This window comes from Ovis canadensis, chromosome 6 (assembly GCF_042477335.2).
Source record: "Ovis canadensis isolate MfBH-ARS-UI-01 breed Bighorn chromosome 6, ARS-UI_OviCan_v2, whole genome shotgun sequence".
NCBI lineage: Eukaryota > Metazoa > Chordata > Mammalia > Artiodactyla > Bovidae > Ovis > Ovis canadensis.
Genome location: NC_091250.1, coordinates 132,957,188 through 132,970,665, shown reverse-complemented (window position 1 = coordinate 132,970,665; position 13,478 = coordinate 132,957,188). Strand labels below are relative to the sequence as shown.

Below are 13,478 nucleotides of genomic sequence, written 5' to 3'. Positions count from 1 at the left end.
TGTATAGTCCATGGGGTTGCAAAGAGTTGGACAAGACTGAGCAACTTTCACTTAAATGTTATCACGTGGGAGGGATATTCATAAGCAAAGTTGAAAAATTCACACACCAACAATGGAAACAGCAAGACTAGATTATTCCAAACAAGCCACTGTAACATCCGGTAGGCACAGATGAGCACGGGGCTTAAACACTGGACAGGGAGAGCAGGACTCTTCTTGGGGCACAGTCTGAGCCTGAAGGCAAGTTCCTGAGACTCTTCACCAAACGACAACGTGAGAGCAACTTGCACACTGGAGGGCAGACTAGAGCATCCACTACTAGAAGCAAAAAGATTAGTAATAAGTATCCCTTTCTAGTGCATTCAAAGAAACGTTGATTAAACGTATGTAGTAGATTTAAAATTTGTGACCCTTATTTCTGCTAAGAACATGAAAAATACCATAACCTTGCCACTTGCTTTGGGCCTTGAAGCTCTTTTTCCTTTTCCTTAGAAAACGGCACTCCGATTTTCACGAGGGTCCCCCTCCCCACTTTCCATCAGCCAGCAGAGCCTGTCCTCTGGCCACGGTGACTAGCTCAAGGATGACCAGTGGCTATTCCAGACAGAGATGCAAAGAGATGCTTGCTGAGGGCATCTGCAAAAGGTGTTTCCTCCTCCTTTCATGGAACGGGCATGGAGAGACACTGCTCATTTCCCTTGGAGAGAAACTAAGCTGGTATCCCTAAGACCTCCTAAGATGCTGAGAAAGAGAGGCTGGGAGATGGGGGACAGAGGCTGGACTGCCCATATGACTTTGACTGCTAGATCAAACCTTGCCTGAAGCCAGCCCTTCCTTGAACTTAAGTCAGGTATGCTGAGATTTTTGAGGTCAATTTAGTCTGATTTGCAACTGAAGGTATTTGGATGAACACGTGGACTAGCGGTGTTTTCATCACCAGTTTAGACGTGGAGAGAAGCACCGCCCAGCAGAGGACGGACAGTCCTCCAAGCCCAGCCTTTCTCCTTGCCTTTTCTCAGCCATGCCCCTCCCACTCCGGGTAGCATCTGCGAGGAGGAGCCTACAGACCCACAGTATCAGGAAGGGGTGGGACCCACGTCAGCAGCCTCGGGCTACCTGCCCTCACTGCTTCAGCTGATGAAGCCAGTTGTCACACCACGGCCAACATCCAAAGGCCCCTTCCCTGCCGACCTGGTTCTGGCCTTGGCTCTGCCTGACATTGCTGATCTGCTGAAACTCAGGTCCTGGACTTGGCCTTGGACTGTCCACTTTGCAGCCCCCACCGTGACCTGTTCAGACCAGACAAACATGGTAGCCCTGCATTTCCACACCAGGGTACCTGGGACCCAGGGACCATGGACTGCCCAGCCCTCACTCAGGCCCTTAGGGCCTACGGAGTCGTGGTAGGAGAGCCACTTCGGGTTCCTGCCCAAGGCTCATGCCCGGTCTTGGCCTGGAGCTCCTGGAAACACTGCCTTCTCCCAGGCTTCTGGGCCAGAAGCAAGCCTCAGCCTCATGGCTTGCAGCTTGTGTCAGCCTACCCCCTTCTAAGTCGCTTCAGTCATGTCCGACTCTGTGTGACCCCATAGACAGCAGCCTACTAGGCTCCCCTGTCCCTGGGATTCTCTGCATTTCTCCCCCAGAGGGCCCAGCCAGGCCCTTTTGGAGGAGGTGCTTGCCTCCCTCTCAGCACTTCCTCCAAGGCCGCGAGGAGTTCCCATGCCTCCCTGTGAAATGGACCTGTCCGTATAGCATACTTGCATACCTTACATTATAAACTCTGAAAAATACACTCCTGAGTCTTGATATTTAAAGGGAAGCTTCTGAAAGGAAAAAAAAAAAAACCCCAGCACTTTCTGGCGGGCATTCTGACACTTCCTTGTTCCCGCCGAGCACTTTCGCAGGCTCCATGTCGAAAGCCAGAGCCAAACACAGAATTCTGTATTCTCAGCTGCACCCCCCACCCCTCTGAAGAAGCAGGGGCCTCAGCCCAAGAGGTGCTGGGAATGAAATCCACAGAAGACCATGTTCGGAAGCTTCCTTGTGCAAGCAAGGCTTTTGTTCCGTTAAAGCTGCCAATTAGGAGCCTACGCTTCCAGGAGGGTGTACGGGTGCTCTCCCACCCCTCAGCCGGTACAACCAGAGCCTGGATGAACCAAGGCGGGCAAGCAGGTGGAGAGAGTGAGGCAGACCAGCTTGGGACCACAGGGCCAAGGGTTACGAGTCCGATCCCCTACCGAGTCCCCCCAAACTAAGCACGTGCTAAGTAAGTGACAGCTGGACTAACACGCAGAAAACCGCACGGTCCAGCAGGACGAGGTCTCCTTTCAGAATCTCCCCTGGTGGCTCCGACGGCAAAGCCTCTTCCTGCAGTGCAGGAGACCTGGGTTCAGTCCCTGGGTCAGGAAGATCTCCTGGAGAAGGAAACGGCAACCAATCTCATGGATGGAGGAGCCTGGTAGGCTACAGTCCATGGGGTCGCAAAGAGTCGGACACGACTGAGCGACTTCACTTTCTTTTCTTTCTCCTTTCAGAAACAAAAAGTGCACCGGCAGCCGCGCATCCAGGCGAAACCTCCCTCACAGAGACGGCGCTTCCCCAGCGCGGACTCACCGGGTGCTTCGCTGACAGCCTTCCGCTCACGGTGCCCGTCTGGTTCCACGTGGAGGATACGGCGCCCTTGATCAGTGGGAAAGAATCGGTTTAGGTTCTGATGCCATGTGGAGGCACCCACATGCTGGCCCCCCAGTCTCTGCCTACAGCACACAGCTCTCAGAACGCTGCCCTGGAGACCCAAGCCAACGGCCCTGAACTCCCAACCCGAGGGTCCTCGGGGTTACAGGACTCCCACACGTGGTCAGGGTGACCGAGATTCTCCCCGACCAGTGCAAAGGCTGACGTGCCGTGGGGGGCTCAGCGTGGACGTGAGGAGGGGCTGCCCTCCCCTGACGGGCGGGGGCTGTCCCTCGCCATTAGCCTCATGCAAGCCACAGCACCTCGGACTGCAGCCTTCTCATGCGTGAACTGAAAGAGCATCCCCCTCGAGGGATTGCGGAAAGGACACGCGGCAACAGGCGGAAGAGCATGTGGTCGGCGGCAGAGCTTCCACATGAATACGAGATTTTAAGGTGAAATGTCAACTTATGCTGTAGAGCAGAATGGTAACAAAATTGTGGCTCATGGGTTCAAGATTCTTGGACTATTTACAGAAGTTCTACTTGTATCTGCACTCGTGTCTAAGTGACTCACATTCCCAGTCTCTATATGTATATATTTTTAAGCTTTGGTACCTTTTTCATGCAGGCTAGCAGTCCATCTACAAAGGTGGACTTGAGCTTGTGAACCTAGATCGTAAAACAGAAATGGTCACTTTCTCTGTTTAAGCGCTTAAACGAGGAACAAGCATCAAAGCCGTGCTTCTCAGCGTGCTGGGTGTGGCTCATTGCCTGTCCCCTCAGGTAACCCCAGGAGGCCCTGAAATGGCCTTGTGTGGTGCCCAGGATCAAACAATGACAGCCAACAGAGAAAGATGTCACCCTGCTCCTTCTAACGATGCTTTTTACAGGAAAGCTGCAGAGAGAACGGGGACGTCACCCAGGAGCATCACCCAGGGTCGCCGCGGCGCCTCTTAGTTCAGGGGCGACTGTCACCCACGCCTCCGGCTGCCCAGCCCTCACAGGAACAGCAGCAAACCACCATGCTGAGTGGCAGCAACCGCTGTGAGCGCACAGACGCCAGGTGCGCGACGGAGAAACCGGAGGGCTGGGAGGGCAGCTAAAAATGGGGGTGTGCTCAGCAGCCAGTGAGCCCGGGGAGGCCTCTAACACACGGTGCCACGCCGGGGCGCGAGGAACCTTGCCTCCATGCAGAGGAAGCCGGGCTTGCATGAGGTCAGCCTGAACAAACCGTCCCTTCAGGATGCGGTCAGGGCTACCTCCGTGATGATTCTGGGTGTCACATCGGCCCCCTTTGTCACCAACATACTTACAGAAAAAAATAAATCTAACTTACCTGCCTGTATTCCAAAATTATTTTAGGTAATGGATGAAGGTCTTGCAGAGCATTTAACTAAAAAATAAGAATAAATATCACCAACAGAATTCCTTCGCTTAATTTTAACAGTTTAACACTCATTTTCAGATGGAGAACGTCCTGATAACGCATGGTCTATCTTGAGCACACTTTCCAAAATGAAGACTTGTAACAAACCCAGTTACTCAAGTGTCATAGCCTTAATCCCCTAACAGAGTCATTTCTGTATATATGGGAGCGAAAGGCACTTCACACAAGCTCGGAAGGAAGATTCCTCTTGAGATCTGAATCCCTGAAATCGAAACCCAGGGCATGTAAGTACCATGCGGAGGAGTAAATGAGGAAAATGCCTCCAGTTGCGTGACTCCACAGTTTCGGAACACCCAACACCTGAGACACAGCTACCTAGGCACCCAGCTGGGGAGGCAATGCTGGGATGTGACTACGCGTTTTCAATTTAATTTTTAAAAGTCGAAGTACAACATACAGAAAGTACAAGATCCCATGAACTAGGTTTGTTAAATCATCACAAAGGGAACATGCCTGGGTACTGCCAGAGGGAACATGCCAGGTTCCCACACAGGTCTCTGTCCCTCCCCCAGAGGTAACCACCACCCTGGCCTCCTCCAGCAAGACCAGTCTTTACCACTTTGTGAACCTCCTATCAGTGGAACAGGATAAGTGTTCTTTGTGTGGGGCTCCCTTTGTTCAATATCCAGTGTTAAGGTTGGTCCTTGCATGAGGGGCTGCCCTGGTGGCTCAGTGGTAAAGAATCCGCCTGCAATGCAGGAGGCCTGGGTTTGATCCCTGGGTCAGGAAGATCCCCTGGAGGAGGGCATGGCACCCCACTCCAGTGTTCTGGCCTGGAGAACCCCATGGACTCTAGTCTGCGGGGTTGCAAGGAGCTGGACGCAGCCGAGCCACTTTCACTCTCAGTTGCTTTATGATGGATCTTGACAGCCAACAGACCGAGGCCCTCAGCAGTGCTTTTAAGGTTATCTTGGCTCCTCTAGCGTTCGGCGTCTCCATATGAATGTGGGTTTGGGTTTCGCCACTTTGTGCCAAGAAGCCCTGCTAGGGTCAGGGTCACCTTGACTCTGCGAGACCCTTTGGGGGAGAACCGGCCACACAGCTGGGAGGCCCTGGTGTGAGCCCCAGAACCCTGCTGCTCTCAGCTGGGAGGCCCCAGTGTGAGCCCCAGAACCCTGCTGCTCTCAGCTGGGAGGCCCCGGTGTGAGCCCCAGAACCCTGCTGCTCTCAGCTGGGAGGCCCCGGTGTGAGCCCCAGAACCCTGCTGCTCTCAGCTGGGAGGCCCCGGTGTGAGCCCCAGAACCCGGCTGCTCTCAGCTGGGAGGCCCCGGTGTGAGCCCCAGAACCCTGCTGCTCTCAGCTGGGAGGCCCCAGTGTGAGCCCCAGAACCCTGCTGCTCTCAGCTGGGAGGCCCCAGTGTGAGCCCCAGAACCCTGCTGCTCTCAGCTGGGAGGCCCCGGTGTGAGCCCCAGAACCCTGCTGCTCTCAGCTGGGAGGCCCCGGTGTGAGCCCCAGAAACCTGCTGCTCTCTGTTTGCAGACGACTGACCACACACAGCCTGGGCCGGCCACAGGGACGCAACGGGAGGGCCACCGCTGGAGTCCCCTGCGCAGGCTCTACCCGGGAGGAGTCCTGCCTCCGTGCAACCCAGCACTGCAGCTTCTTAGAGAAGCCGTCCCTCGGGGGATCAAAGCGCATGAAAACACTCAGCCGTGAAAACTGCTTAAGATCAGCTCGCTCTCTTTATCCTGATACTTTACTCACGAAAGAACTCTAACCGCAGGCTCCCTGCATATCTCCAGTCGAGCTGTCTGGGCACACTTGAGGAGAATGGAGTGTTTGATCTCTGGATGCAGCCCCACCGCTCCGGGTGACTGTCAGAGGCAGAGTGACGGCCTTGGTCACTGAGAGCCCTTCATCACACGCTCCCTGTTGGCTCCGGGCACCACGTTCTTTTCCATCTCTGGCTAATCCGCAGCCTCTGCTTGGCGCCTCTACCCCTGCGTGGCAGTTTCTCAGCGTTCAGTTCTGTGGTTATCGGTGCGGGCTGCTTATGGACTCCGTGGGAGAGCTTCAAAAGCCTGTCGGGACTGGGCCGCACACCCCCGGCCTCTGACTCTGTGGCCTAGTCGAGGGTCGAGGCAGGAGGGGTTCTCAAAAGCTCCTGCCAGCGTGGAGGGCTGACCCCCAGGGCGACGACGTCCAAGTGAGCACCTCCCGCACGAGCCGTCTCCTCACAGACCCAGCTGCTCTGTGTCAGCATCTGTGCCCGCATCTGTCTTCCCGAGCACAAGACGGAGCGCTTGACCCCCCTCGCCCCTGCCCGGTAAACTGCTTCTCTCTCGGTTCTTCCTGGGTAGCGGCCGTCTCTACCTGCTCAGGTGCAGAACTAGGATAACCAGGAATCACTCACAGTCACACTCACGTGAGCTCACACTTACAGAAGCACCCTTCTGCTCTCAAAACGCTCTGGGCATGTCTGCCCTGCCCCAGCCTCACCACCGGCACCTACACCCGGAGCCAGCGGAGCCCATGCCACGGCCAAGGCCTGTTAGTGGGCTTCCTCCATTCTCCAACCGGCTGCAAGAGCACTCTTTCTACCTTTAATTTGTACTTGTTTATTGTTGGGCACATGGCTTGTGAGAACTTAGCTGCCTAACCAGGGCTTGAACCTGCGTGCCCTGAAGTGGAAGTGTAGCGTCTTAACCACTGGATGGCCACAGAAGTCCCAAGGGTGGTCTTGCTCAAAATCCAGGACACGGACACCGCCACGTGCTGGCGAGGGCGTGGGCAGCAGGAACTCTCGTCACTGCTGGGGGGAATGCAAACGGTGCAGCCACCTTGGAAGACAGTTTGGTGGTTTCTCACAAAACCATCCAGAAATCATCTACTCAAATGAGACGGAAACTTATGGACACAGGAAAGCCTGCACATGAGTGTTAAACACCTTCATTCATAACTGCCCAAACTCGGAACTAACGAAGACATCCCTCAGCAGGTGAACAGATGGAATAGGACTCTGTGTTAAAAAGAAATGAGCTCTGAAAAGACATAGAAGAACCTTAAGCACATATCACTAGCTGAAAGAATCAAATCTGAAAAGGCCACATAATAACTAACTCCTATATGATACTCTGTAAAAGACAAAGCTATGGAAACAGTGGTTGCCGGGGTGGAGGGGAGGGGGAACAGGGGGAACAGAGGACGTTTAGGCGGTGAAACCACTCTGCGCGATGCTGCCACGGCAGACACCTGTCGCCGCATGTCTCTGAGCCCACGTGACACCGAGTGACCCCAGTGCAGACTACACTTTGTCACGACGGGCTCATCCTCTGCAACAAACGTACCCCCTGGTGGGGCGTGCTGGTGGTGGGGGGACTGTGTGTTACAGAGGAGCAGGGGCTATATGAGACTTCTAGTACCTTCTGCTCAGCTTCTCGTGAACCTGAAACTAAAAACAAGGTCTAATAAAACCACACCTAAGCTCACAGTTGCACCCTTCCTTGCTGATCTAGGCTGTCCGTCTCACCACCGGTCTACACCCCTTTCAATGCCGGGGGACGGGGCAGGCACGGGGGACAGGAAGGGAGAAGGGAAGTAGAGGAGTCAGTTTTCAACTGGGAGTCATGTGCACGTGTTCCCCAGAGAAGGTTCGTCTCTTTAAATGTACAGAATAGTATGACTTCCCCAGGTAAGTAAGTTGTTCAGTTGTTGCTTCCCTGATAGCTCAGTGGGTAAAGACTCTGCCTGCAATGCAGGAGACCCTGGTTCAATTCCTGGGTTGGGAAGATCCGCTGGAGAAGGGATAGGCTACCCACTCCAGTGTTCCTGGGCTTCCCTTGTGACTCGGTTGGTAAAGAAGCCGCTGGCAATGTGGGAGACCTGGGTTCAGTCCCTGGGTTGGGAAGATCCTGTGGAGATGGGAAAGGCTACCCACTCCAGTGTTCTGGCCTGGAGAATCCCAGGACTGTATAGTCCATGGAGTCGCAAAGAGCTGGAGACACTGAGTGACTTTCACTTCACTTTTCAGCTGTTGAGTCATGTCTGACTCTTCGTGACCCCATGAACTGCAGCACACCTGGCTGCCCTTCTTTCACTATCTCCCAAAGTTTGCTCAGACTCACTTCCACTGAGTTGTTGATGCCATCCAATATCTCAGCCTCTGTGGTTCCCTTCTCTTGCCCTCAATCTTTCCCAGCATCAGGGTCTTTTCCTACTGACTTCGTTCTTCACATCAGATAGCCAAAGTATTGGAGCTTCAGTTTCAGTCCTTCCAATGAATATTCAGGATTGATTTCCTTTAGGATTGACTGTTTGATCTCCTTGCTGTCCAAGGGACTCTCAAGAGTCTTCTCCAGCACCCCAATTCAAAAGTATCAATTCTTTGGGGCTCAGCCTTCTTTATGGTCCAACTCTCACATCTGTACATGACCACTGGAAAAACTATAGCTTTGACTGGACAGATCTTTGTTGGCAAAGTGATGTCTCTGCTTTTTAATATGCTATCTAGGTTGGTCATAGCTTTTCTTCCAAGGAGCAACCACCTTTTAATTTCTTGGCTGTAGTCACCATCCACAGTGATTTTGGAGACCAAGAAAAGTGAATTCTGCCACTGTTTCCACTTTTTCCCCATCTATTTGCCAGCAAGGCTAACTGAATATGGTTCATGTTGACTATGTCTTTGTGAAGAAAGCTGCAGGGCATTGTCTTAATCCCATCCACAGGAAAGCACCTCGACACAGGGGAGAATCACATTTCCTCCTCTGCTGCTGGTTGTCAGGAAGAGTTGAGGAGCAACGCAGGAGAGGGAGAGGGTGCCCGGACACAGAATAAATCAGGCCGAGACCCCCAGCTTGGGTGCAGCCCAAGGGGACAGTTATGGCTCTCTCAGGTCCCACCACTCCTGGAGCTCAAGGGCACGCTGCCATGTGGTGCTGAAGCCCACCCAGACTCTTCAGCATGGTGGTCCTGCTCCCTGCCCTGGCCACACTCTGTGAACAAACAGCCCCAGTAAGGGCTAGTTCTAGGCCATCTGGCTCTGGGGACGTCGCAAACAAGGGAGGTGGAGTCTCTGATCTGTGCAACCTACATCCTACTGGAATAGCAAACAAGTAACTAGGCACATTTACTTTCTTTTCTAAAAATTTTATTGGCATGTAGTTGCCTTACAGTGTTGCATTAGAGCCAGGTGTACAGCAATCTGGCCACTCGCGCACATTTATTTCTTCTTTTTTAGACTCTTTCCTCATATAGGTTATCACAGGGTGCTGAGTACAGTGCCCTGTGCTACATACAGGAGTTCTTGGCGGTCATCTATGTTATATATACGTGTTAGTCACGCAGCCATGTTCGACTGCCTGTGACCCCAGGGACTGCAGCCCACCAGGCTCCTCTGTCCATGGAATTCTCCAGGCAAGAATACTGGAGTGGGTTGCCATTTCCTTCCCCAGTGTTATATATCAGTTCAGTTGAGTAGCTCAGTCTTATCCGACTCTTCGCGACCCCATGGATTGCAGCACACCAGGCTTCCCTGTCCATCACCAACTCCAAGAGCCTACTCAACCTTATGTCCATTGAGTCAGTGATGCCATCCAACCATCTCATCCCTCCTCCTGCCTTCAATCTTTCCCACCATCAGGATCTTTCCAATGAGTCAGTTCTTCTCATTAGGAGGCCAAAGTATTGCAGCTTCAGCATCAGCATCAGTCCTTCTAATGAAAATTTAGGACTGATTTCCTTTAGGATTGACTGGCTGGATCTCTTTGCAGTCCAAGGGACTCTCAAGAATCTTTTTCAACACCACAGTTAAAAAGTTTCAATTCTTTGGTGCTCAGCTTTCTTTATGGTCCAACTCTCATATCTGCACATGACTACTGGAAAAACCATAGCTTTGACTAGATGGACCTTTGTTGGGAAAGTAACATCTCTGCGTTTTAGTATGCTGTCTAGGTAGGTCACAGCTTTTCTTCCAAGGAGCAAGCGTCTTTTAATTTCACAGCTGCAGTCACCATCTGCAGTGATTTTGGAGCCCAAAAAAATAAAGTCTCTCACTGTTTCCATTGTTTCCCCATCTATTTGCCATGAAGTGATGGGACCGGATGCCGTGTTCTGCACTGTAGTACATATATATTCACCCAAGCCCTGATTATCCCTCACTTGCTGCCCTTTCCCCTTTGGACCATAAGTGTGTTTTCAGTGTCTGTGAGTCTGTTTCTATTTTATAACTAAGCTAATTTGTATCATTTTTAAAGCAGTAGGTTCCATGAGTGATATGGCGTTTGTCTTCTTCTGTCTGACTGCCATCACTCAGTATGGTAATCTCTAGGTCCATCTACGGTGCTCCAAATGGCAGTATTTCATGCATTCTTTTCCTAAAAGAATTCTTTTTAATGACTTCTGCATATTTTTATTCTTTGGCTGCTCCACGCAGCCTGTGGGATCTTAGTATCTCAACCAGGGATCAAACCCATCCCCCTGCAGTGGAAGCCAGGAGTCTCAGCCACAAGGGCCAGCAGGGAAGTCCCCGTCCGCTCCTTTTCATGGCTGAGCGGTCTCCCTCTGTGCACGCGGGCCACGTCGTCTTTACCCATCCCTCTGTGGATGGACAGTTAGGGCGCGTCCGTGTCTTGGCTCCCGTGAATAGTGTCACAATGGATACCACAGTGCGTGCATCGTTTCCAGTTACGCTTTTCTCCAGGTGTACGCCCAGGAGTGGGGTTGCTGCGTCGAATGTAGTTCTATTTGTAGGTTTTTAAGGGACCTTCATGGGGTTCTCCACGGTAGCTGCACCCATTTACATCCCCACCAGCGTGGCAAGGTATAAGCAGAAAACAAATCAAGGTGAAGGAAGCGGCTGCAACCGGGGGCCTGACAGGCGTCTGTGACAAGGGGGTCTTTCTGGAAGCAGTACTTAAGCTGACAAGCCAGCTGAGCAAAACCCACAGGGAGCCTCCAGCCTGAGGAGGGAGCTTGTGGGAAGTGTGCTCGCTGGTGCTGGGAGTGTGGCATGAGGTGGAGAAGGAAGGACTGGGCCCAGACCCCCGGGGCGTGGGCGGTGGACACACTAGAGAGCCGGGATCTCACTCTGAGTGCCGTGGAGAGCCGAAGGCAAGGCAGCACTGTGACTTCTCAGGCCTTAAAAGACCGTTCTGCCCGGATGTGGTGCATCAGCAGCAAGGGAGGGTCACTGCCGGCTCTGAGGACACAGGAGGCGGCTGCTCACCAGGGTGGGGATGACTCAGGCAGGGGGCAGAGTCAAGTCCCACCAGGGAGCGGTCCTTCCGGGGGCAAGGGGAGGAGGGGTCCCTTGGTAACTGCTGTCCAGCCACTGAGGGCTGGGTCGGGGGTCGGTCAGCAAGCACACAGCTCTGCCGGGGCTGAGGTGAACCGAAGGTGGGGGCTGGAGGGGCAACATGCACAGGGCAGTCTGGAAGGAAACCTTCCGCGGCTACAAAGCCCGAGCGGGACAAGGCGCAGAGAGGGACCGGGGCGTGCACGGCGGCCGAGCAGGAGCAACGCAGGTCATCTCGCCGAGCTGCCAACCTCCTCTCTGCAGGCTTCTGCGGGCGCCACTTACTGGATTCTGAACATCTACTCATTCTCTGCCACTGAATCAGAGTATGTCTCCCTACTCTCTGTCTTTTTAGAAATGCACTCCTCCCAAGAGAAGGACAGCTAGATTTTCTAAAATAAACTTGGGGAAAGAAGACAAGTGATGACTCTCCCCTATTTCCAGTCTCTTACGAGGGTATGACACTAAGAGGTCATGACTAGATGGTCAAGAATTTGGTTTTCAGGACAAAATTCCATCAAATTGTCTTTGCAGGAAATCAACCTAATTTACTGCCACTGGAAAACTGTACCATAAAAGCCTGTGTCCCTCATTCATACCTGAAGGGCAAGCTTGGGGCAGGGTCCCCTCTCCTGCTACAGAAGGAAATGACTGAATGGAATTGCTCTGTGGAGGTTGCTGCAGGCTCATCTACCACGAGGAGCCCAGGGGCTGAGAGGGACTCGCTTGCCGTGTGGATGTGCTGCTCTTTCAGAGAACAAGGGGACACTGTCGAACCTTACCACAGCTTCCGACGTGGATGGGAGTCTCCGCAGCCCCGTCGTGGGGAGCGTGTCCTGTGGGCACAGCAGGTGCAGCCGCAGCTTGCCAAACAGGATCTGCAACAGAGGCAATGTCCCGTGGCGAGCGGTCCTAGCCCTCAGAGGACCTGCACATCACCATCACAGAGGCCAGCAGCCGGCCCCTGATCAGGTGCTCCCAAATGCGTAGGTCCTGACTCGGTCCTGCTCTCGGATTTAGGGGCCTTGAAGTGATGAATCTCAGCATGAGAGAACACGAGCCACCTACGTACTTTTCAGACAGCCACACAGAATAATGCTCATAAACTCAGAATAAATCTCCCCTTAACCCGTGAATAGGAAGCATGTTCTATCAAAGAACCAAAACTCAGCTTTACCTCTCGAAGCTGATGATTACTTGTGATAAGAAACCGTTCTCCTGCAACAAAATGGGCTTCTCGCTCCAGTTCCTTGAGGCGAGACTATGAAAGCAACAAACACAATCTTACCAACAGTGTCCACAATTCAAGATGGTTTGATTAGTGCATCAAATAATGCTCAGCAAAAGATCTTGTACAAACAACAAAAATAACAATTCATAGTTCACCGAAATGAGAGATTACAAAATACAGATGTTGACTCGTGATGGAATAGCTCACACAATCAGTCTCCTAAGTGAGGTGGATCCAAGGAGACAAACTGGAAGAAGTAAAAATAGTAAACGTTCACCAGACAGAAGGAGGGGCAGCAGGAATTCTCCAGCAGCACTGTGACCAGCAATGGGACCCAGCATCTCCCCGTAAGCTCGAGACTCGCCTGGGATCCTGAGGCGGCCACTGACTGCGATGCAGGGCCCTCCCTCCCAACAGAGGGAGCAGCTCTGACAACCACACGGACGGGTGCTCAGTCCAGGCGAGGGGCGGGGGCACAGCACGCCCACACTAGAGACCCAGGCGAGGGGCGGGGGCACAGCAGGCCCACACCAGAGACAAAGGCGGCTTGTGAAGCAGCTGATGAACACACTGCTGGGCAGAGCAGCAGGACACGCTGAGTTTACGAGTCCCTCACCTCCTCTCTCTATGGGCAGAAGAAACGTACAAGACAGAGACACGGGCAGAATGAATAAAAACGCACAGTCCAACTATGTGCTGTCCGCAGGAGACTGCTTTTAAAGATGCAAACAGGTTGCAATGGAAAGGACAGAGAAAGATGCTCCATTCAAACAGTAATGAAAACACAGCCAGGGTGGCTACATTAGTATCAGACAAAACAGAACGCAAATGAAAAGTGGTTCTAAGAGACCAAGGGTGATATGCTATTCCTGATGCAGCAGGAAGACGTAACAA

General features: G+C 52.9%; 1 protein-coding gene across 1 annotated transcript in view; it reads right to left on the bottom strand.

The window, feature by feature from the left end:
- Positions 1–13,478, bottom strand: part of POLN (DNA polymerase nu) — a 159,993-nt gene that overhangs the window by 66,223 nt on the left and 80,292 nt on the right. The window contains exons 11-15 of the mRNA XM_069594913.1: positions 12,531–12,614; positions 12,136–12,231; positions 4,012–4,068; positions 3,291–3,344; positions 2,614–2,679 (exon numbers count right to left, since the gene is read on the bottom strand). Coding sequence (XP_069451014.1) covers positions 2,614–2,679; positions 3,291–3,344; positions 4,012–4,068; positions 12,136–12,231; positions 12,531–12,614 — 357 coding nt within the window. The remainder of the gene's footprint in view (positions 1–2,613; positions 2,680–3,290; positions 3,345–4,011; positions 4,069–12,135; positions 12,232–12,530; positions 12,615–13,478) is intronic.